Here is a 26,491-nt window from a genome sequence, read left to right on the forward strand (position 1 = left end):
GTCATTCAAGTGAACCATAATATATATGATCATCATTATCCAATTATACCATTAGCAAGGGAATATTAGTTCATGTTTCGTAATACAATTATAGGATCGACTCTCTTGGAACGAATGATTCAACCTATAATATCCAGTTAAATGCACACTAAGTTATGTTTCTTAATATATCAAAACCTTAACATTTAAAAAATATTCAATTTTTCTTACGAATAAACGGATAAATTTACCCTATGTCTTAGAAATTAAATTAAAAATATACATAAATTTATAGTACATTTAATAATAGGCATAGGTTTGTTTCTTGAAAAATGAAAGCCTGACAGTTTAAAATGACAAACAGTTAGCATAAAATTTCTTTGTTTGCTACGTAATGAATAACAACAAAATGGTTTTTTCTTCTTAATTTTTGGCTCGATTCATTTATAAAATCAACTCTTAATTTTTGATTTGGTTCATTAATAAAATCAACTCTTAGTTTCTGAATCAATTCATTAATAAGATAAGCTTTTAGTTTTTGATAAGTTTATAAATAAAATTAACTCTCAAATTTGATTCGGTTCATTAATGAAATCAACTCTTAGTTTTTGATTCAATTCATTAATAAGATAAACTTTTAGTTTTTGATAAGTTCATCAATAAAATTTACTCTTAAATTTGATTCGGTTCATTAATAAAATCAACTCTTAGTTTTTGATTCAATTCATTAATAGGATAAACTTTTAGCTTTTGATAAGTTCAACTTTAGTTTTTGATAAGTTAAACTTTTAGTTTTTGATAAGTTCATAAATAAAATCAACTCTTAATTTTTTATTTGGTTCATTAATAAAATCAACTCTTAATTTTTGATTCAATTCATTAATAAGATAAACTTTTAGTTTTTGATAAGTTCATAAATAAAATTAACTCTTAAATTTGATTCGGTTCATTAATAAAATCAACTATATTTTACAAAAATGCATTTTAGCTCTAAGTGTAAGATAGTCTCCTCTGGAATTGGAGGCTTAGTTGCGTGAGCTAATTTCCTACCTTGGATAGTATTTCCGGTATTTTCCATAGTACTGGTCTTATATTCAACAAAAGTGACAACAGAAACATTAGGCATTAACAAAATTTTTAACATTCAGAATATATAAAAACATCTTTATTTATACTCCAAGATTAAAATAACCTACAGTTCTAAAATCATAATCAAAACGTTTTTAATTAATTTCAGGAAGAACATTTTAGTCTAATTCTCTTATGTTTGATAAAATTAAATAGAAAAAACAGCAACGGAATTTTGTTAATATTCAGAAATAAGACTAACTGTATGATATAGAGATACAATTTAGCACGAAGCGTATGGCACTCCCTTCTTTTATTAGAAACACTGTTTCGAATAGTTTCGGAAATTAATTTTTTTGGCCCCAGCTAGTATTTCTGATATTTAACAGAATGTTAACTTGCGTTGAATAAAGCTGAGTTCAATAACATAAAACATGTTTAAAGTTTTAAACATCAGTAATGCAATAAAAACGTTTCAAAATGTGTTACTCTACTTAGAGGAGGAAAATACTCCTCTTTCGAGATAATATTAATCTGATTTCTATCTAATATTCAATTTTAATCCAATATTTCAATATAAAAATAGTAGATACAGTTGTATGAATTAAAATATAGACTAAACATATGACATTATATAACTATAGACTAGACTAAGTTCTCTGAATTATTCTTATGTAAATTAATTACGCTTAACGAACTTCAAATAACTCTTTAGTAGTAAATAAATCTCCCGGCTTCTCGTTTCTTACGCTACATCACTCTTTCTCACCGTTAATGTGTACTGAGTAACCAATAATGAAATTTTCAATATTTAGAGATTAACTTTCCTGTTATATTTCAAACCTTTGTAATAGGTTTTCCAGTGGATTAAAAAACAAATACCCCTAATTTTTATTTTATTTTTTACATTTTTTATTCAACTCCATATTTTTTAACATGTATATTTTACTTATTTCATATCATTACTACATTCATATACATTGAGTCGCGGTGGCTCAGGGAATAGATCATACACTATTTAATGAGATGACACAGGTTAGAATCCCAACAACTGGTATCCAAATTCTGCTTCCGTCTCGCAAAGACCACAGTGCTGACGTGCAATATATTCCAGTTGTAGACAGATAATCGAGTTAGAATCACTTTGCCATCGGGCTAACCATGGAAATTTTTCGTGATTTTCCTCTCCATGTAACGCAAATTCGTGATAGTTCCATCAAAAAGTCCTTCATAAAATAAAGGTTGCCTCAATTCTTGATCTAGGAGTTCTCTTGTCTTCTGGGTTGGGTTCAAAATCACAAGAATATGAAGTTGAACACTGGTAGTTATAAACTCAGAACTGGATCAGCTGTTCAACGCAGGTTATAAGATTCATATAAAAAATCATATTCATTACATCTCATTAAAGTTTCAATTTTTCTCTACAATTCTCCAACTATTTCATATATAAACTAATTACAAATAAATAACTAATGATTCTTATTGGTATCGAAATTCATAATCATTTTTCACAGTTCTTTCTAAATGTTCAAGATTCTAAAATGTTAAAACTTGTACTTGACAGTAATTTCAAAACCAGTAATTTGCGAAAAATCAACAATTTTCAAATTCTTTCTTCTCATCCTAATAATGGATTGTTAGCTCGTTAACAATGAAAAAAAAATTATTTATTTAATTACTTTTAAAAGTAGCTGAAGGACTTATTAATTTGGTTAATCAACTTATTATCTGAACTCGACACATTATCATTAAGAGGTTCAGATGATTTTTTGTAACTAAATATCCGAATTTAAGAAAAAAATAATTTGTAGATCCATAGTTGTCCTGAGCAATTTAATACCAAGTATGAGGTAGTGAAACGCACTCAAAGCAGAATGAAATACACTTATTTTTGTAATTCGAATCGTTTGAAAACTCAATTTTTTTGTTTAAAGTTATTTCAGTGGAATCTCTTTAAATCTGTTTTCCCAATGCTCTTTATTTTATCAGGCGCAAAGGATAACTCGACTTCTGATAAACCTAGTAAGTTAAAACTTGGTAATTAGTCTGAGTATAGTGTGTTGCTTAAATTCATAATAGCACTTGACCATTGTTACTTAATTTATATTTTTGGTGGGTTAACAAAATTTTTATTTTTTAATTTAATTTTTTTTTATTTTTCTATTTCTATGAGCTAGTATAGTTTTTTGATAAAGCATATTTGACTGCCTATTAAAAGTTGTTTCATGTTTTTAACCTTTTTTATGACTTTAATAATGCTATTATCGCAGTATCTCTTTTATTTTTCTTCAAAATTTTCCCTAGAGAAAAGCAAATTTCAATAGTACTTTGCAGTATTTCATAAATTTTTTTGTATTTAAATAATGTTTGCTACGTTAAACACCGGTGAAAAATTCAGAATCCTAAGTTAAATTATATATAAGTTATGAAAAGTTTAAAAGAATAGTTGTACTTTGATGCTTTGTCAATGAAATCAAAACCATTCGGATCCCTTAACGCCCCAATAGGAAGTAAATAACTATTGCTAACATTCAAGATTTTTTTTTAAGTTCTAAAACATGATTCCCATATTTTTTATTCGTAGATTTAGTTTAATAAACTTCGTAGAAACTCATATGTTTCTTTTTTCTCATTTGTCATTTCGTTATAATAAGATTTGAAAAAATATCAATTAATTAGTTTTCATTTGTATTGTTTCCGAATCCAAAGTTCGAGAACAATTTTAACGAACTGAGCTTTTTGTTATTCCATTCTATTTCATTGTTATTTTCCAACGTCTTATCAAAAGCCACTCTTTTCTGAAATTCAATCCAACTTTCCAGGTGAATTGATTAAAATTCTCTGATTCTTTTCTTTTCTTGCATTTTCTTCCGTTTTTTTGTATAATTTAATCTTAAAGGTAATGAAGCATTGTTCCAAATCAAATCTGAAAATAAAGTATATTAAATTACACTCTACTTTTGAAAATTTCATGCAATCATAATTTTGATTGAACATTACTATTGGGCTTTATAATTTTGGTAATATACGAAAGTTTTTAACTATTATGATTATTATGATTTTAATTATTAATTCTAAAATAATTGCCAAACAGGTTTCCAATGATTTCATTGCTACAATATTAACACTGAAATGTTTTTCTTGTAAAAATTTGAAACTTTAGCTAATTTAATAGCATAAGCAATTCGTAGCTCAAATATTTCCTTATCGTAAATCGAATCTATATTTATAACAGACGAATCTAATTGCTGATTACATGTTGATCATAATAACTATAGATTAATTAACTATAAAATATTCATCAAAAGTGATACAATAAATAAAGAGTGAGTAAATAAACAACTATTCCTGCACGGAGAAAAAAAAATTCTAGCAAAATTATTTTACTGTATGATAATGATATTTCTGATGAAAAAAACTATAATTTTGCTTCTTAAAACCAAAATATCTGGCAATTAAACCATTCATTTGGTAAGTTTTCTGTTTATAGGGCAACGGTCTAACAGAAATTCTAGTTTTTAAAGTAATAGATGTTTTACCACACATTTTGTAAAAAATACAGAGCTGAAAAGTAAATTCAACCGAATAAATGGTTTTTATGACATGCGCTAAGCTATCATGATAAAAATACCAAATTTTACCACATGTAGTAAATTTTATCACATATTATAAAACCATACTTTATTGTTAATTTTACCAAAACCAATATCTAAGCGCTTCTATAAAAATTACCGAGATTTTTTACGTTCCCATAGAAATACAAACATGGTAAATTTTACTATATTTCGGCAGCTTTGGTCATCCTTTTTTCTCAGTTAGGTAAGATATAATTAACTGTATTTATATTATTATTTTTGGTTTATTTCATTTCAGAAGGTTAAAATGCTATGTTTGAATTGGCCAACTATAGTAATATATTTACCAGTTTTAATTTTATAAAATTCCTTAGCAAAATTTTACTTCTAAACTTTTTTTATTAATAGTTTCCAACATTTTTTTGTACTCTCCCCATTTCAACATTGTTAAAGCAAACACTGAAAGCAATTCGCTAAAAATTACCGTGTTGTTTGGTGTTGCGTAGAGCAAGACATACGGTTAATTTTATGAGCCATATTTTGGTAGTTTTGGCCATTTATTTTCTCAGTGTAAGTTGAAATAAAAACTCAACAAGAAATCATTTCCATTGGAATTTTCTCTTACATTATAATTATAGCAATGTTATATTTTTTTAAAAGTTATATACAATTTAATTTAGAATATTCTTCACTTTATAATAAATTTCCCATTTCGTTTAAACACCAGTTGCTTGTTTTAAAAAGTTTTATTGTAATTGAAATCCTCATAAAATGGAAACAAATATTTATTTATAAATATAGAATTTCCGCAGTAAAAAAGGAAAAAATTCAATAATAGTACCATTTCAGAAAATCGAATTGTGTACTATCGAATCGTATTACTTAAACAAAATATTACTTTTAATTTCCTTAAATGTATTCAGAAAATATATTTGAGATAATCACATTTATTCAAAATATATTTCTTCCTATTACTTTATCCAAATAAAAAGAGAATACATGTTTCAGGACGTACTTTCAATTTAAAAAAGGCAATCACCCGAAATTAAGTTAAATAGCTTAGTATCCATTTAAAAGAATTATGCTTTCTTTTTCTTTCAATTCTTGGATTAAATTTAATTGTTTCTCTTTCACTTGGCACTAAAAAATTAATCTAATTAAGAAAATATGTGCTCATTGAAAAGAAAATTTTGAGAATTTGGAATAATCGCATTAGTTCGAATGAAAAAAAATTCTTAATTATCTTATAAACTGAAACCCAAAGATAATTGAAATGTTTATTTTTCTTCTTTATTTAAAGTTAGTTAATAAATATAATGTATCACTTTTAGCTCAATAATAATAAAACAATTAGTTTTAAACTTTATGGCAGTTTAATCAACTTTTAATAACCTGAACACTTTAATTTAAAGCAGTCCCGTGTTTAACGATCAGAATATGTTCCTGTGAACGCCATAAAATTAAGATGAAATTTCATGGATATTTCATGCTCGTTTCATTTTAAAAGAATATTTTTCAACTTTATGTTCTTAAAGTCAGATAAGGAGAAGGAAATTAAGCCTAAATGTAATTTTAGATTTTATTACGCTTACATGGGCGTTTCTTTCAACGTACTACTGCTTGACCTACATAGAAACCAAAATAGAATCTAGAAATACTTTAGAATTTTGGTATTTTACGGAATAAGTTTGACAAGAGGATTCGAGGAAAGTTTTTAAATAGAATACTCCAATCAATCACATAGATATTTTTATCCATCATCATAGAAAACTTTTTTGCATATATATTTACCAGTAAAAATGCAAATTGTCCAAAGAATCCCGAAATTTGCTTTCTTATTGGATTTTGGAAAAGGCTCAAGTTAAAATTTTATTTTGGTTTTTTACTGCATATTTTAATTAATGTTTTTGTTCTAATGTTTGAAATCAGCTTCAAACTCAGATGTTATAATTATATTTTTTGTTGAGTAAATACTAATTTTAACATTTTAAATTGCGCTATCAAATAAATAGCCCAACGTTGAACCTTAATAAAGGTAATTTGAACCATAATACTATACAAATTTGCAGCAACTTTATAAATTATAAATTGAAACAGGTTTCTTTTCAAGTATTATTAATGTAGTCAGCTTTTGGAAATACGATATAACATGGTTTAACTTAGATTTTTATTAAAAATTGCTGCAAATTTGAGCGTTGATGATGGTTTAACTTTCTAACAGTGTGTTTGTAAAATATTCCAAGTAAATGAATACTTGCTTACAAAAAAAATTCTATGTGTTGTTGTTTGTAAGGACACTTGAACAAGCCATGATCGCGAGTCCTCAGCCTTGTGGAAGGAGCACCTTTCGTTTGACAAGAGGGCGCCACAAGGGTGAAAGTGCATCTTAGTAATTTAGATGTAGAAATATGTGTATCTTGCCTTATTCTGGAATAAAAATTGAAAATACCGTATGCAGATCGTGAGTAAGCTCTTTTAAAAGCATCAAAAAATTGTTAGCTCAAAAATAATAGACGTTAATCTAAGTACACAGATTTCAATTTCCGAGTGATTTCTATATTGTCAGTCAATTTCAGCTACACATTCTGTTTATTGTTATATTTTCGCACGGAGTTAATGTGACGTTCAATATATGTTCTCGAGCACCATTTTTTTCATTATTGTAGTGTAAAAATTTTTCATAAACTATTTAGTCTTAGTAATTTCTCAGCACTGGAGAATTATGTAAATATTTAGATGTCTTTTTACAATGGTTGGTTAATGGTTATGAAATGGATAGTGATTGTAACGTAAGTCATTCTCCCATATAAATTTACTCCTCACTAATCTAAAAAAAATGCAGCCTCCATTCTATCGTAACAAATTTAAGCGATGATTATAGATATATGTTAGAAAAATATTTAGCAAAAATATTGTATTCTATACTATTTTTAATTTTAAAATTTTTTCAAATTTTTCGATAAACAAAGTAATTAGGAAAATTACTAGTAAGTGAAGTAAACGGGTTGTCGCAGCCATGGTAATACTTAAGGTTTGCGCGTTTAGTTGAATTATGTCCAACATTAAGTACCCAGAATAACGATTTTAGTCATTGGTTAATAATGTGCTTAATTTTAAACATTATTTATTTATTTCATACCGTTCCTCTGTCATATTTAATTTATTAAATAATTAATTTTTTACTTCTTTTTAATTATTCATTTTTCGAAGAAGTAGGTTAAAAAATTTAAGGAAATTTTTCTTTCCTCAAATCGATAAAATAATCGATCAAATTGAGGATCAAATCCTCAAATCGATCAAATCGTTATAATGTGTATAGTTTTAAACACTATTTATTTATTTCATACCGTTCTCTGTCATATTTTATTTATTAAATAATTAATTTTTTAATTTTTTTTGTTTATTTAATTTTTGAAGAAGTAGGTTGAAAAATTTAAGGAAATTTTTCTTTCCTCAAATCGATAAAATAATCGATCAAATTGAGGATCAAATCCTCAAATCGATTAAATCGTTAATAATGTGAATAGTGTTTAAAACACTATGTATTTATTTCATACCGTTCCTCTGTCATATTTTGTTTATTAAATAATTAATTTTTTACTTTTTTTTATTTATTCATTTTTTGAAGAAGTAGGTTGAAAAATTTAAGGAAATTTTTCTTTCCTCAAATCGATAAAATAATCCATCAAATTGAGGATCAAATCCTCAAATCGATTAAATCGTTAATAATGTGCTTAATTTTAAACACTATTTATTTATTTCATACCGTTTCTCTGTTATATTTAATTTATTAAATAATTAATTTCTTACTTTTTTTTATTTATTCATTTTCCTTCAGAAGTAAGTTGAAAAATTTAAGGAAATTTTTCTTTCCTCAAATCGATAAAATAATCCATCAAATTGAGGATCAGATCCTCAAATCGTAAATAATGTGCATAGTTTTAAGCACTATTTATTTATTTCATACCGTTCTCTGTCATATTTTATTTATTAAATAATTAATTTTTTACTTTTTTTTATTTATTCATTTTTTGAAGAAGTAGGTTATGAAATTTAAGGAAATGTTTCTTTCCTCTAACTTATGGTACTTAAAAAAATGAAATAACTTTTATTTATTTTTTTTGCTAAATGAAATTCATTTAGAAAACTAATGAATAAAAACATTTGGCACTATAATGCAGTAGTTTTATTCATAAATTAATTCCCCAACAAAGTTTCTTAACCGTAGGGAGCATGTGATTGCATAATAACATCGAAATGCAAATGAAGCGCTCAAAAGTAATCCAATTATTCACACACCGTTGCTTGAAAATATCGTGGGACTTAAGGGATAGGGTCTCAATTGTCACGAAATCTTTGATCATGAATGTGAACTTTATTAAAGTCTTTGTGTACTGAATCGTATCATGACAAAATAAATATTTGCTATTCCAAAATATATAAATCAATCTAAATTCCTAGCTTATCTACTTACTAAGTCAATGTAAATGATCAGATAAAGTTTGAAATAACTGGCTGATATTTTAGAGAATGCAATAATAAATACACCTCCTTTCAATCATCTATTCCTTTAAATATTAAAAAAAAATTGCTTAATTTTTTTTTTAAAAAAATTAGTTTTGCATGTAAAACAATGCTTTTTTGCAAATTGTTAAAAAAAATCTAAATTTATTTATTTTATGAAAATATTATATAAATAGTTATAATTAATTTCGAGTAGAGAAAAATATTCACTAATTAAAGTAATTTAAATTTGAATTTCTTTATATTCATTGTCTTTGAATATTTAATGACATAAAATAAATTTGATTGTTAGAAAGTACATCTAACTCTTCTTATATATTTTTCATTTGGCTTGCTTCTGAACAGCAAGAACAAGAGAAAAAAAACAAGACAACAAGACAAAAGAAAAAACTAAAGAGAAGCATAAAAATAAAGAAAGTAAAGTCTCTTTTCTTAGACATGCAGAAAATAAATTTATTTTCTATAGTACTTAAATTATTTAAAAAATACTATGTTTGTCTAATTTGCTTCCTAACCGACAAATGCATTTTTGCTGACACTGAAATTATTTGTATGTCTATGCCGTACCAGCTCCCGAACGTGTCCTAAAGAAATCATAGACCCGGATTTCTCCCTACTTCGTCAAGTATAATCATATAGTATAGTTATTACATCAATTTCATATCCTTTGGAAAATTAAAACTGGCAAATGCTGTGAAAAAACGATAAGACGATGACACTCAGACGAGCATTTCAGAAATATTTATGCAACATTTGTCTGGAAGATGATTCAGCCACTTTGCAAGGTAAAATAAAAAAATAAAAATAATAAAATCAACTATTTCTCAAGGACATGACGAGGAGTTATATTACGGGGAAGACACTGTCCCATCTTCTGCAAAAATTCATCTACTATATTTTTTTTTATATCCGGCCTTAAACAGCCTACCCAGTTTTGAGTTTACGACTACCAATGATCAACTTCGTAGCCTTATAATTTTGAACCCAAACCACAGGACAAAGGAAATTCCTGGATCAAACTAGCCTTCGTGGAGACTTTTTGATGGAACTAACCCGTATTTGCGTTTCGTGGAAAGGAAAACCACCCACGATTGGTCCGACGCCAAGGAATTCTAAACCATGATCCGTCCTCAACTGAGAACATTATTCGTCGGCACTGTGGTCGGTGCGAGTAGGCAACAGAATTCGTATCAACCAGTCACCACAGGGATTTGAACCTCGACACCTAATTGAGTGGCGAACGCTCTAACCTCTGAGCCACCTTGACACCCTTTTTTATCAATCTCTTTAAAATGACGGTGTGTAGTTTCCTCCTCTATTTCTCACGCCCATAATATTTCCGGGATGGCGTGTTCAAAAGTAACGCTCCACAAAGATTAAAGTAATCTATTTTTTATGCTCAGAATCACGTTTATTTCTCATTCTATACACCTGATTATAGTACAAGACTATTTGTGACGTGTTTAGAGATATTTTATTTCAAACTAGATGTCAGCACTCATTTAATTTTAATTCAAAAATTAAAAATTAATACATATTTTTCGTGTAGACTTAGATTTTTGTTATATTCTTGAATAAAAAAATAGGCACCATTTTCTGCAAAATTATGTGAACATTAAGAGGTTAAATTTTTGTAAATGTTACGGAAAATAATTGAATTTTGTATTTCTAAAAAGAAGACCTTAATTTTCGGATAATTATCTCTTTAGTTCATATTCAAGACGAAAGTAAATGTGTCCCAATGCCTGATCCATGAATTCTCTTGTCTTCTGGATTGGGTTCAATTGTTCAAGTCTAGGAAGTTAAACATTAACAGTCGTAAGTGTGGAATTGAGTTGGCTATTTAACGCCAATTATAAGAGAAAATAAAAATTTCTTTGTATCCTCTTTTACTTTATTATATGAATGCAAATTAAGGAACTTATGAATTATTAATTATGTACGTAAATTGTAGGAATGTAAAATGGCAGTATATATTAGCTAAGCAATATATTGAAACTGAAATTCAGAAATTTCTCTCGACATTAAAAGTTAACATCTAAAAAAAAAATCAAAAGCATTTCATAAAATATAAAACACTTGTTGCAGTTTTAAATCTCATGAATTTACAACAATATTTTTTTCTTACATTTAAATCAGTAAATAGCAATTCGTATCAGTTAAAGCAAATAAGTTTGAAATAAAACATTTTGACTTTCACATTTGGCATGCGTCCCTGTTTCTTTAAAACAACAAAAAATCTCTTAGTTTGGCACCTGATGAAAGAAGCTAAAACTGATTTCAGGAGAAAAGAACAAACATGTTTGGACGTGAAAAATGGTTACACCGAGAACAATATTCGAGGCTTAAAGTTTCAAAGGAGAAATACCCGACGGAGCAATTATCGAGATTGATGCTTTGAAACATTTATATTTTTCATGCTTACAGATGTAATCTTCAAAGCCTTTTGTGTTTAACTGAGATGTCGCTGAATTCATTTTTAAATCACGAACCAGTTTTTATTTTAGTTCACATTTTTATTCCTGTAGAGTTTTAATCTTTTAAAGTATTTATACTAATTAGTTGAATTAGAAATTTTAACTAATTAGAAATTTTAACTCAAAAATCGTCAAAAAAGATGATGATGGGAGCCTTTATTCAGCTTTAAAGCTTTTATACTTCTGATTATAGAAAACGTATAATTTATTTTTATTTTTTAACTATTCAGAAACATGAATTCTATTACTTCTAATTAAACGCAATTCAGAATTAATAATATGTTTGTGAAATGTTGAAAACTGTCGGAAATTTTGTGAAAAACTAAAATGCGTCATCTCAATCAATAAAAATTAAGTTTATTTTTTTCTTAACTTTTGAACTATAAGAAAATAACTGTGAAAAATTTAACAAAGAATGTGTTTTTTACAGAATAAAAGCTGTTTAAAAAATAAAATCTGTCTTTACAAAATAAAAACTGTGCAGATAAATACAGATTTTTACTGTTTTGAATTGCAACCCATGTGCTGCGAAAAATTACCGTTTTTATTTACATTCTTTTTCCGCATATTTAACGGTTTAAAACTATCTAGTAAATAACAGCTTGAAATACTTTTTCTGCATATTTAACGGTTTGAAACTGTTTTTCATTAAGCAGTTTGTTTTCGTTTTTCACCCAAATAAAAAACGGATTTAAACTGTCTATTCAAATTTCAGTTTTTGCCATGCAGTTTTGCTTTCCGTAAGATAACTTTAATTTTTTTTAAATTATTATACTGTTTATACAAACAACTGCGTTTTTTAATAATAAGAAATTTCTATAATAATGTGTGTAAATGTGAATTTAGGCTATACTGCACACTTTAATAAACTTTCGAGCTGTTTTCAAAGATTAATAAAACAACCCTTCCACAATAAATTAAATAAATCAGTTCAAATTTATCCATAAAATTGTTGATAAACTGCTATATTGTTTATACGCAAACTCTATACGATTAAAGATACTCTAAGCTGTTGCCCATAACAATCAATATTCTTTAAATTAATGTATCCCACTACATGGTTGGATTTACTTCAACAATATGCACGATTGTTTTCATTGATTCTATACTAGCAATGAATTAACTGCTTGTTTAAGTAATTGATGTTGTTCGTCAGATTTAGAATGAGAATTTGTAATACACAAATAGATTTATCGACTTGAAAATGTAGTACATAGTCATTTAACAAATGTCTGTTAATCATGTTTGTGAACTAAATCATTTCTCTTTCAAAATCTAAAATCCCATAACCGCCATCAGTTTCGAATATTTAAAGGTATATTATCTATGATATATGTTAATATATTGCAGAATAAGGAATAACTTTATTTTAACAATGTGCGAAACATTGTTTATCGAGTGTATAAAATTTGTAACATACAAAAACGTTTAATATTATATTTTTAAATCAATAGTAATCTAGGAAAAAATATTAAAATGACAAATATTTTTACGATGTGTTGTTATATTTTTATTTTATGCGTACTGATAATGAATGAGATTTATAATTTTTTTTTTTTTTGAAATTATTTGTTAACTAAGAGCCTTAATGACTCAACTAAGATAGTAAGTAATTTTACGGCAAACATTGTACAGGCGGTTTTTCTTGAATAACNTTTTATTTTATGCGTACTGATAATGAATGAGATTTATAAATTTTTTTTTGAAATTATTTGTTAACTAAGAGCCTTAATGACTCAACTAAGATAGTAAATAATTTTACGGCAAACATTGTGCAGGCGGTTTTTCTTGAATAACACTAAGAGGTTGACTGGTTAATCAGTATTCTTACAAAATAGAAATGTAACTTTGGCAATATTTTTTTAAAATTGAATAGGGCACGCATAAACCTTAAAATACAATTTCTCAGCTTTTATTGCAAACCTTGTTTTTGAACTTTTCTTCCCTGTGTATCTTAAGGTTCTCAAACACAAGATTTTTTTTTAATGATGATAGTTCTGATCAAGTCAACTATGATTTTTAAAATGTTAAAAAAATTACATATTAACCTTTGCAAAAAAATAAATCTTGATACAATGATAATAATAAAATCTTATATCAATCTTGTTTTTTAATTATTCTCTCTTACATGAAACAGAAGAATGGAGTTGTCAACCTTGTCTCAATTTCAAAAGGTTTTCTAGGATTCAATTCTATCTCTATGTAAAAGGGAAGCGATGCAAGCTTAATGCGATACTTATTGCGCATAAACTAGCATAGTTAAATTTAACATTGCATCGAGCTTGCATTGTCTCAAGGAAACAATTAAATAATTGCAATAATGCAATTGCAATAATTAACAATTAATGTTGGGATTTTCTGATCTTTTTTACCCCATTCACTGAGAACTGTTGTAGGATTCTATACATCTCTAATATCTTTTAAGAAACATTTTCGAAATTTATGTTTTTCTTTATTTTTTATTTTACAAATAACAAATTTAGAAAAAAATTAACATTCTGGGATTAAATTGTTCGATTTATCAATTACAGCAATTAGTATTCAAGTGCACTTCACGTAGGAAAAAGTTTCACATAATTTATATTATTAGAAATAAAATAAAAAAATGAATACCCGAATTTCTTATATCACTCAAAATAAGACTTTTGCGTAAAAATCATATTAGCAATTATAACTTTAAAAAAGTTGTCTCATTCCTGTAAAGACTTTTTTATGCAACTAGTTCTTTTCTTTACGACAAAAAAAAGTTTTATTCAATTTCGGCATGATGAAACAATTAATTCAAATTCTGTTTCTTTTACTCTGAAAAGAATTTAACTAATTATATTAAATCCAAAATAATTGACAGCATTTAACATTTTGTTAAAACAAGAGTTAAGAACTTCATTACTTCAAATTGGTTAATTCGGATAATCTAACGTTTTACTAACGTAATTAGTCTATTCTCTTAACTTAATAGATTTTTCTTTGCTTCATTCTATATGCAAATTTCTTATTTTTCTTACAAAAAGGGCCTCTCAAAAGCGAGTATTGATTTAAGTTTTTGAATTTACATTTATTTTACTCTTTAAGTTTTGCTAAAATATTTCATTAATATTTCTCTTAATTTAAAAATAAGGAAAATGTTTGAAATTATAAAAAAATTGCAGAATACATTGTGCGGGATAACGAGCTATATTTACACACAATTTGAATAATTGAGTTATGCGTTTAAGTTAAGCGTTAATGTTACAACTATAAGTTGTACAGAATTTCACAACTTTATTTTAAAATATAGGATTTTTAAAAATGTGTCAAAGGGAAATTATTTTTTTATAGTATCTACCTTTATTACCTAAAAACTCAGAAATCTACTCGATTTTGTTCCGAAGCTGTTGAATTTTGAAATGTTTTGAATTTTATGAAATAAGTGCTAGGAATTAGGTTAGAAACTTTGCAGCAAGAAACAATAGTAACATCTTGGTTTAATTTTTACAAAATATTGTACTTATGATTTAGTATAATAATTCAAAAGTTTAGAGATACCTAACAATTGTAGAAATTTTTAAAGTCTAAAAAACTGTTTGATGTAATATTTTAAGTCTCTTTCTTAATTTTCATAAAATTTTTAATTTTCAAGATTGCAACTTTAAAACATTTAATGGTCAATTATAAATACAGAACTTAAATTTGTTTTAAGTATTTTAGTAAGAAAAATTAAATGTTTTTATACGTGTATTCTAAACTATTTCGATATGTCTATACACTGAAATGCAAAGAGAAACACGTCACATTATGTCACATGACATACTATAGTTACTACACAATAATGTCACATGACTTACAATAGTTTCAGTTTCGTAATTAAGAACCTTCTTCAATGCAAACAGAATGAAAGAGGAAAACGCAGAGATAGAAAGAAAGAAAAAAACCACGAACAAATTACAGCAAGGAAAAAAAAAGAAAGGTTGAGCAATAGAACAAGGGGACAAGTTTCAACAGGATAATCAATCAATCAAAAGAAAGGAGACACGAAAGAAGTGTGGTGGAAGTTGGGTTTGAAACCCAAATGTTGCAGGAGGTGCTATGTTATAAGGCTTCAAATATCATATGCCTGTTTATGTGGTATTTGTTCTCTATTCCTGTTCTTTAGCTTCATTTATGTGTGGTTCAAAGCCAGTTCTTCATTTAGCCACCAAAATGTAACTTATAATATTTTTCCACAAACTAAACTAAAATGTCCTACAATATCCGGAAGTATTTTCAAAATAAAAATTAAAACTTTTCAGCTGAATTTCACCCATTTTATGAGTCGAGTGATTTTTTTACAGGTTAATTCTATTGATAGGGTAATAATTCTGTCATTTGATACTGTATGTAATTTAAACAGTCTTGAAAACTAATGGTAATTATTCCTTTTCAGGTTTTATTGGGATTTGCTTATGTTATTAGTATTGGTAACTAATTTGATAGTTCTTCCGGTGGCTATTTCCTTCTTCAACGACGACTTGTCAGCTAGATGGATTGCTTTCAACTGTCTTTCAGATACTCTATTCTTGTTGGATATTGTTGTTAATTTCAGAACGGGTAAGAATGTATTTCCCAAACATAAGTGTAACAATCTTGCAGGAAAAAACATGCATTTTTGCATAAAATAACAGAGCTGATTATAAACAAAAATGCCTTTTGAACATTTTAATATTCATATAATGCCCTTAAAGTTTAGGAGTGAATCTGAAAATTTAAATTTTCTGTTTGTAACCAGTGGTCAATAGACTCTAATAGCTTAGTAGCCATTTTGTCCTCAAACTTAATGAATCCCCGACTGATTTCGATAGGTTCTTTTCATTTAAAAGCCACTTTATGAAACTTTTTTTTTGCTTGGATTAAATTATCAAGAAAAAACCTGTTGGAAAAAATTTAAACAGATAATTTGTTATATACAAGATCATTTTAATTCTAAGCATAAGTTTATATATTGTGGAATATAAAAGTTTTACTAACGAAACAAAATTTATTGTGACCATCTCATAACAATATCTATGAAGCTTGTCTTTCGCCGCAAATGTCTTTTCCCCTGTTGTATAAAATGATAAATCCACTGCCATTTGCTTCATAAATTTACTATACATATATTAATTTACTGTCATTTGCTTTAAAACTGCGAAGTTAAGCCATCTTCAACTTAGAATCGATAGCGATATCGCCATTTGAACCTTAACGACCACTAAGCGTGAATGATATTGCCATAATTAGGATCAGGGCTATGACGACATGTATCAACCTGTTCTTGCACTCGACTTAGCTCTGGGAGAGTAATTCTTGGCGAGCTTTTTAATTAGCTCATTTGCATTCTTCCAAAATAATGGGTTTGGCTTTCATTAAGCAGCATTCAAACTTATTGTAAATACTTGAATACTTGCACCGATATATTTTTTTTAGATTGAACTTATTTTTCGCATGGCGATCAGCAGCTGAACTAAATCTGTGTATTTGTATTTTCAACAAATCTGGATAAATATATTTCCACTTCTTTGGATCAACATCCTCGCAGTTTTTATTTTATTTTGGCTTATTTGGCTATAATTAAAAGAAAATGTGCTGCATGATTGTCTTAAAAGATAGAATGAAGTTTAATTGATAAGGGAGGAAATTAATTTAATTACGTCAAGTGCGTAAGATAGGTTAATTAAAGAGCACAATGTATAATTGTAGAAAGAAATATATATTGGTTATTTTTTTGTAACTTATGATGCATTGTGATACTTTGAGTCTGCTTGTTAGATTAGGATATTATAATTATTCTCTTATTTTTTCTTGAGTTGTAATTAAGCAACTTTTAATTAAGTTTATTTTGTAATTTTAATTTAACCCGTTATAAATTAACCTTTTCAAATATTCTGGAATACGTTTTTCGTATTTTATGATTACTTATTTTAAGACTTTCCTAGTAATTCCATTCAAAATTTGATAAAAATATTTTCACTTATTTTTTTCTTAATTAGTACTTTATAAACTCTTTGAATTTATTTAACTACAAAATAAACTTTATATATAATTGAGGAAACAGTTTTTGTATTTGATTAATATTTTTATTGAGTTTTCTCCTTAAAGGGCCATAAAAAAAACAAAGATAGGAAAACGAAAGGTAAATTTTTAGTCTTATACATTGCTAAAGAAACAGTTTAAAGATAAACATATAATAAATGAAGAAGATAATAAAAGCGATGGTTTTATTAGTTGGCGAAATGTCTCTGATACCGATATGAAGTGACATTTTTATTACCCTCGGAACCGGATAATAAATTCCTTGGTTTTTGACGCTAAATGTTGATAAACATTTCTTAAAATGGCTATCATTCAAAAATCTCAGATTGGTACTTTTATTTACCTTTTCCAAAATAAATTCTTTGGTCAATTTTAATTATTAACACAACTGTATGAAATTTTAACTCCACACCAATTCGTTTTAAAAATATTATGACAAATCAAATGATAATTTTTAAAATATGAAGTGTGCAAGCACGACACAAAATGTCTTTTGTGTGGTTAATACCCTGAATTATTTTATGCTCCTCATTAAGACATGAAATTTTCCATTTGATTATAGACAAGATCATGTAAATATTAATCATGATAAGAATTTATAAAACTTATCTGCTTACTTACGAAAATGTCTTAAACCGTAATGTTAATAACGAATACGAAAGTTAAATACAGTTATAAGGGTGGTGTTAAGTTCATAATTATTATTATTCTTCGTTCAGCGGAACAAAGAGTAATCTTGACTTCCAAAACAAATCACTCGCCAGTATATTAATTTTACTTATAAAACAGATGGCAGCACAATATTTAAACGTCATATCAATTGAAACATTTCTGCGATGTTCCCGAGACATTTCAGAAATAGTTAATAAAGGGTTTAAAACTTTTTATTTTAAATCTTTTTGATTCTCGTTATTAAAAGAAGAGTTAAAATAAAATACACGTATATTACTAAAAAAATGTTGAGCACTTCATTTCAGAAACACGCACTATTGTAAAATACAGGGTGTCCCAAAACGACCGCAAAAACTCTGCACAGCTAGATTCCTCATTGGGAGTACATAAAAACTGCCCAAAGAAGCGTTCCTGTACGATCCATAGTTTACTAGGAAAATACGAAAAACAAAGTATGACGTCACTGCCGGTGCAAGAAAAAAAACCACTTTATTGGACATATCAACAACAGTATTCGCATATCTTTCTAGACGATAATGCTTAAAATGTTAAAATCTTACATCTGCTTNGATGTTTTTTGCAATTTTTTTTCTCGGAGGGGTGGTCCGTGACTTCTTAAAAATTTTTAAAAGGGGTTCATTGTATCAAAAAGGTTAAGAAACACTGTTCTAGATGATAATGTTTAAAATGTTAAAATCTTACATCTGCTTTAAATTGTGCATAGTATACTGTTGTTGATATGTTCAATAAAGTGTTAATTCTTGCACCGGCAGTGGCGTCATACTTTGTTTTTCGTATTTTTCACGTAAACTATGGATCGTACAGGAACGCTTCTTTGGGCAGTTTTTATGTACTCCCAACGAGGAATCTAGCTGTGCAGAGTTTATGCGATCGTTTTAAGACACCCTGTATATTGCTTTAAGTTTTTCATAAACTGATTTGCGACTCAGTTCTCAATAATTAGATATGCTTCCTTTGCTTCAAGGTAATAAATAACCATAAAGGAATATCATACCCATAAAGTCCTTTATTTATTTTCCAGGTATAATGCAACAAGACAATTCAGAGCAAGTGATTCTCGAACCAAAAGAGATCGCTCGCACCTACATTCGCACTTGGTTCTTCCTAGACCTGCTGAGTTCGATCCCCTTCGATTATATCTTCCTGATCTTCAATCAGGGTTATGGTGACAACTATCAGCTACTGCACGCGGGAAGGGCGCTGAGGATATTACGTTTTGCGAAAATGCTCTCCCTCCTTAGGTTGCTCAGGTTATCAAGGCTGGTGAGGTACGTCAGTCAATGGGAAGAAGTATATGTAAGTATTCCTCTGCCTTAACTTTTTCACAACACTGTTATTAACAATTGGTATTTCCCAAACTTTTCACTGGTATTTCCTAAACTTTTCAATGATACTTAATTGTTAATTTACAAAAATAAATTAAGGATATTGATAACACAATCGTGAGCAATTCCAAGGTTTAAAAGTTTGACTTAAGTTAAAATTTCAATACTGAAACACTATGACTATTTGTAGTGGAATCAACAGACAATGTGAAAAACTCCAGCGCTATTTATGAGATTATTACAATACATTGGAATCTTATTTGTCTATTCAAATTTATGCTCTGCCACACATATAATTCTATTATTTTAACAAAACTCTTACATTTATAGTAGTGAAATAAGAGTTAAAATGTACTACTTCGAATTCAAAAACGATATTTTGTTTTTACTTCCATTAAATTTATATATGTGCAAAGTTCTTAACGAATTTGCTAGTTCTATGGTATTCACTTATTTTTTTTATCAAAGTATGCGCATTAAATATGAAGCCAACTTAATAAATAATAACTTTAAAGAGATGAAAAAGACTTTATAATATATTTGTTTTAAAAAAAAACTTCTGACATTCCCGAAATGTATTTCAGATGAGCTTTCTTATTTTTCCATTTCCGTACAATATTTCTGCATTCAATGCAGGTTTAAAAAAAAGAAAAAGTATTCGAAATGCACTTCAAGAATATATTGTATTCTGAATAATAATACTATTATAGATGAAATACAGATAAAAGACTGTTTTGAACAGGAATGTTAAGTACAATAAATGATTGATGAAATTATATATATGTTTAAAATTGATCTGAATTTTATAGTATTTTAAAATATGAGGTAGTTTAAAACAGTTTAGAGAATTTACAACAAATCTAGTAAAACCTGATCTTTATCAGTTTTTTAATTATTTCTAGTTATTTCTTTAACTAATATATTACAAATGACACTCAAAACTAAAAATTCAGTTCCATACCTCACGAATGGCTAATAATACTGATTATTTATAAATTCTTTGCAAATATGAAAAGATATAATTAAAAAAAAATACCAAATTACTTTTAAAGTTAATATTTATATTATTTTCCATCCAATGGCAAAATAAAGTCGTTTTCTATTGCATTCGTACCTAACACATCAAGTATGGATATAGGTGTTTAAAATCAACAATTGCATTTACTTAGGGTGGCTATTTAAATATTTTTTATTCTTATAAATGTATCAAGAACTGTCCATTTTAGTTGTAATGGTTTCAAAGCAGTTATATGAATGATTATACTTTAAAACTATTGGAATTTAAAGAGCCTGGTTGCTATTATTGGATTTTCAAAAACTAATAAGTGTCAAAATAATGCCCTAAAATATGCGATTAAGACAGAACAGACCACTTTTTGGTCTATTTTATTTTTATCATCATTCATGCGACAGACCTGGATGGGCCTTGGCCTTCCTGTACTTCTTCTTGTAGCTATTCCATGCAAAGTTCAGTACCCTGATCCCCTTAAAATCTGCATTAATCCATCCTGAATCGATAATATCCAGTGTCAAACCATCAAATTTTGGACCTTCTCTGGCTATACTACCAATCAGTTTATGTTTGAAAATCTAACGTGCTGGGCTATTTTAAACGACAAATTTTGCCCTATAAATTTTCTCTTTGACTTAATTAACTTTATTACACCAATATTTTAACAAATTTTGTGAATTTCTGTATTCGCTATTCTTCTGTTTAAATTACTATTCATGACACAGCCGAAATATATTGTTTTAATCACTAAATTTAGATTTAAAAGCAAATTTCCTTTTTAAAATAAAATTCCTGCATATATTTAACAATTTAAGATCACTCATATTTTTAGCCAAAAAAAAAAATTTTTATGTACTAAATTTACACTTAAAAGCAAGTTCATTTTTAAAAAAATCCCGGCATATATTAAGTGATTTGAAACTACGCATATTTTCAGCCAAAAGATTTTGTTTTAACTACTAAACTTAGATTTAAAAGCAAATTCATTTTTTAAAAAAATCCCGCATATATTTAACGATTTCAGACCACTCATATTTTCAGCCAAAAAATATCGTTTTAACTAATAAATAAGGCAAATTAATTTTAAAAAATATCCTTGCTCATGTTTAATGATTTGAGGCCACTCATATTTTCAAAACACCAATCACAGTAGTTCTTAGACATAATATTTTAATTAAAAAACATTACATTATATTTCACACATAATATCGTATTTTTATTGAAATATATTACATTATATTTCATACATAATATCGTATTTTTAACATAATGTTTTACTTTGTATTTATATTTTAACGATAAAATGGCATGGTAAACCAAGTTTATATTAAAAATTTTACCTTACTATATTTATTAGATAGCTAGAAAGTTTGCGTTCTCCGAAAGTTTTATTTTCAATTAAAAATAGTTAATTTAAAAAGTAGAAAATATTTTCTAAGTGAGAATAAAAAAATGGAAAGATACTCTTTAGTGAGAAAATATTGATCTCTCCCTTATGTCAGACAACACTGAAAATGTTTTAAAAATTTCTATCTTCTTTACTTTGCTCAAAATAAAAACGGAGGCACTCAATAACTTCTGAAAATGTGAACAGAATTTTACGTTATAAGATACAATTTTTTAAATTCAAGAGGAGAGCCAAAAATATGCTAAATATATTTCCTTACGGGAAATCTTTGATAAAAGAGCTTTACAATTGTGCGCTAAAAAGTTTGTGATTCGCTTAAAGAGTTAAAGATACATGGCGAAAAAAAAATGCGAATAAACATAAGCATAAGAAACACTGAAATTTGCTGTATACTTCAGCCAAATGAGTCAGAGTCCAATTTTGTTCGTTCTTAGAATTTTTGAGTACGTCTGAGTACCTAATAAATATACTTTTGAGTATTTGTGTACCTAATAAGGAGTTAAAAATAATTTATTAACGATATAAAAGAGGCTCAATCATTCTAATTCTACTGGATTTTTTGTTGTCTATTTAAATAAATAGTTTCTGATTTAACGAATAATATGACTCTTTGAACGAATAATATGATTTAACGAATGATATGATTTAACGAATGTAATGAAATCTTTAATTTTTCATGTACTTTTGTTGTTTACATAACTAAATTTGTGATCCTTAAAAATAATAATGATTATAGTTTGTAAGAAATAAACTGGAATACTCTTATTCAATCAAATTAAAATTATGGCACTAAATAGATTTGTTTTAATTTTTTTTACTTTCCATATACAATAAATATAACTTACGATAATTATTTGCCGCATTACGGGTGTGTGTACAGTGTGCAAAAATATAAATCAACCACCCTGAATAAGTTTTAATCTAATGATTGGAATTTCATGTTCTAGGATTCAATCTTAATGGTTCGAGGGGGTGACCTCTTATATGCTAATTAATTACTGCAGACAATATTTTAAGTTACAGTATCAGACACAAAAACGTACTTTCTCTGAATAAGCATACCTTTTTCATGATGGATTTGGATTGCCTAAACCGCAAAATATAGGCATTATCCTCAATCTGGAAAATACGTTCCCAATAGTTGGGAAAGGTTCCCAATAGTTTGGATCTCTTAATGCTAATTTTCATTTTTGCGTACTCCATGTCTCGAGGCCTTTTTAAGCGAATTAAAAAGTATGCAATTTTAAATGGCAAAATAATATAAAATTTGAACAAAATCGGTCGAATAATTCCTGAGAAATCGAATATCGGAAAAGTTGTATTTTTAAAATTTGATTTCTCAGGAACTATTTGACCAATTAGCTATTTAAATCTTTTAGATTGAGTCCTAGAACGTGAAAGTATAAAAATAAGATATAATTTATATAAAGTAAGGTATAATTCGTGAGATCCATAAGGTATAATACGTGAAGATATAATTCATATGAAAGGAAAGTATACTTACGGAATTTTTTTCTGATCTAATTTTTGTGGTTAAAATTGACACATTTATAGCACATATACTAAAATTTTAATTTAGTCTTAGAAAGACATGCTACAGCGATTCCCAGAAAAGAATAATTGTTACGTTTTTCCGAAATTCCTCAGAGCCACTCTAACTCTTGCCGTCATTCTAATCATAATTTTCAATATTTACGCATCTAATAGGCTTCAACATAAATTAATAAATAAGTACTTCAATTGAATCATATTATGAAGCATCAGAAAATTACACTACTTATAGTTTATTTTTTTAAATTACTTTTTCAAAAAAGGAAGGTTTGCACAAACCAACTCCGTCTGTCATTCTAGTGTAAGGAATCCAAACTTTCGACCGGTTTCCTGGCCAAACTAACTATTCAGTACGTCTCTTCCGGAAGGCGATTATCCACTTTCTCCTTTTTTTTTTGAGAATCAAAAATACAAATCCGTTTAAAAAAAGGCTAATTTTAATTACTCTACTTTTTTAAGTTTAAATCGAATATTTAATCAGTAAGCTGAAGCTTTCGTTATAACATGACATTAAAAATAATAATTTTCTTTTAAAAATAGACATTGAAAGGAATTGCAGGAAACTTTTTTTCCAGCATTTTTTGTCAGACTTTAAAATATTAGTAATGTGATTAATTTATTTAAATAACGGTTTAGTTTGCCGATTAAAAAATGTCCACGCTTTTTGCTTAGAATATAATTTCATAGAACAAAAAATTCTTTGATAGTAATGGATTTATTTGTTTATTTAAAAAGCTACGTTACCTCTCCTAATTATGAAAATTCTATGCTTAATAAAAAAATCAAGTAATGAGATTATAACAAACTTTTTTCTGGATATAATTTAAAAATTTCTATGTCATTTTTGAGACTTAAACTTGACAAATTAATTATCCGTATTGATTTGGAATTAAACTTTTCTATGTTTATCTTGTCACTTTCAAAATTATAATTGCAAACGAAATTTTTTTTTCTTGCATCTAATCTTCAAGATGATCAATCAAAAACACATAAAGAAAACTTTAATTAATTACTTCAATGAATTACTTCAAAGGACGAATTCTTTTGTCTAGACTGGAGCTTTGAGTGTAGCCTTTGATTATTTCTTTGAAACATTTATATTTTTTGCAACTGATGGAAGTTTTAAATTCTGTTAATACGTAGATTACTTAATATGTAAGTAAATAATAAAACACAAACAGAATTGAGCACATAGAAGAAATTTGTAATCTTTCAGTCATTCACATTGTTTTAAACTTAAATTTTATTTGCTAATATTATAGACATCAGCATAATTTTATATGTCTCAGATATATTTTTTTCTTCTTAATCAAGCATTTCTTCTGTAAGGTGTGGTCTTTAAAATAATATTATTCACTTTTGACCAAAGAAATAAAAATACAATTAACTTATTAATAATATTCCATTGGCATTTATAAAACTCATGTGAGGTTGTAGATATGACTTTAAAAATATATTGTAATATTTGTGCGCATTAAATTTTCGTAGTTGTGAATGATTGTAACTTTTATTTCACATTACTTTATAAGCATACCATTATTTAATTAAAATAAAATATTTTTTTATCCCTTATCTTTGAAAAATGGTTTTCAGGTGTGAAAATAATTTTTATAAGGTACACACGATAACTGTAACCTTGACATTAAAAGTCAATGCTAAGATTTGTTCAAGTTTAAAATATTCCAAACTCTCATAATGTCAAAAATCATATTACAAATTAAACAAGACAAATGCATGAATGAACAACAAGGGCAGGTTTTTAACAAATGCATGAATGAACACTGCTAAGAAGTATGGTTTTTCTCTATCGAGTTTAAATTATCATCATGCTTTAATATCAAATACAGTGTAACATATAACTAATTGAAAACTTGAAAATTAATAATCTAATTGAAAATGAAAACTACTAGCTTATTATACTCTTGAAGATATCTTTTTTTCTGCTCTGGAATCGATCTTAAAGCTCAACTGCACCACTGTTTAAACATAAAAAAAATTTTTTACAATACAACATTTGAAGACCGTCAAATAATACCCAATTAGATCACTGCATTCGAATAATTAATTTTATCATGGTTGAAACATAATGTTAACTTTATTTAAACTTTAACTTTTTTTCAATTACAAACCTATGTAATATCCAATTAATTTTAAGCTTTTCAAATTTTAAATCGTCTTGCTATTTCACCTCAAGTTGCATACTTTTTCGCAGTTGACTTATCAAATGTAAGTAAACAGTAAATTATGAAGCATTATAAAACGAGTAGCGTTGAAAAATAGATAGCGTAAAATTAAATATCTAAACAACGAGACATCTGAAAACATCCAACAATAAGAATTTGTTCTTCTGGGTAGCACTTTCCTATTAATGTAATGAAAAACCAATATGTTTTACAAAAAAATTAACCTCTTTAAACATAAGGAAAATTTGAACTTAGCGTTCAGAATTAAGAGTAATCCAAATTATTTGCAATTAAAACTGATTTTATTAACTTTTTGTCAAATTACCTTCAAGTTACTCTCCACCTATCCACAGCGCGTGGAAATGCATTTTACCTTGATTTGCCCCTCTCAGTCACTGTGGTTTTTCTTGTTCTGTTTCTTTCATTTTTTTCTCTCTCGACTACTGTGATTTTTCTAGTTTTTATTTCTAGCCTTTATTTTTTCCACTTTTTCTTTGGCTATTATTTTCATAATTTGTGTTTCAAATCCCTTTTGTTTTCTCTCCTTCACGTCTGTCAAGTCTTGATAATGGGCGTCTGTTTTTGAGTGCTTAAAAGATGTTGACTGCTAATTCCTATTTATGTTTGAAGAGAATAAAGTTTTCAATCAAATAATATCTTCATCACTAT

The 26,491-nt window shown here is 27.2% G+C and overlaps 1 protein-coding gene across 4 annotated transcripts in view; it reads left to right on the plus strand.

Moving 5' to 3' along the window:
• Nucleotides 1-26,491, plus strand: part of LOC107445120 (potassium/sodium hyperpolarization-activated cyclic nucleotide-gated channel 2-like) — a 627,568-nt gene that overhangs the window by 507,588 nt on the left and 93,489 nt on the right. For all 4 annotated transcript variants that reach the window (XM_071178704.1, XM_071178703.1, XM_071178705.1 and 1 more), the window contains 2 exons: nt 16,026-16,189; nt 19,365-19,639. In XM_071178704.1, the coding sequence (XP_071034805.1) occupies nt 16,026-16,189; nt 19,365-19,639 (439 nt within the window). The remainder of the gene's footprint in view (nt 1-16,025; nt 16,190-19,364; nt 19,640-26,491) is intronic.

This window comes from Parasteatoda tepidariorum, chromosome 3 (assembly GCF_043381705.1).
Source record: "Parasteatoda tepidariorum isolate YZ-2023 chromosome 3, CAS_Ptep_4.0, whole genome shotgun sequence".
NCBI lineage: Eukaryota > Metazoa > Arthropoda > Arachnida > Araneae > Theridiidae > Parasteatoda > Parasteatoda tepidariorum.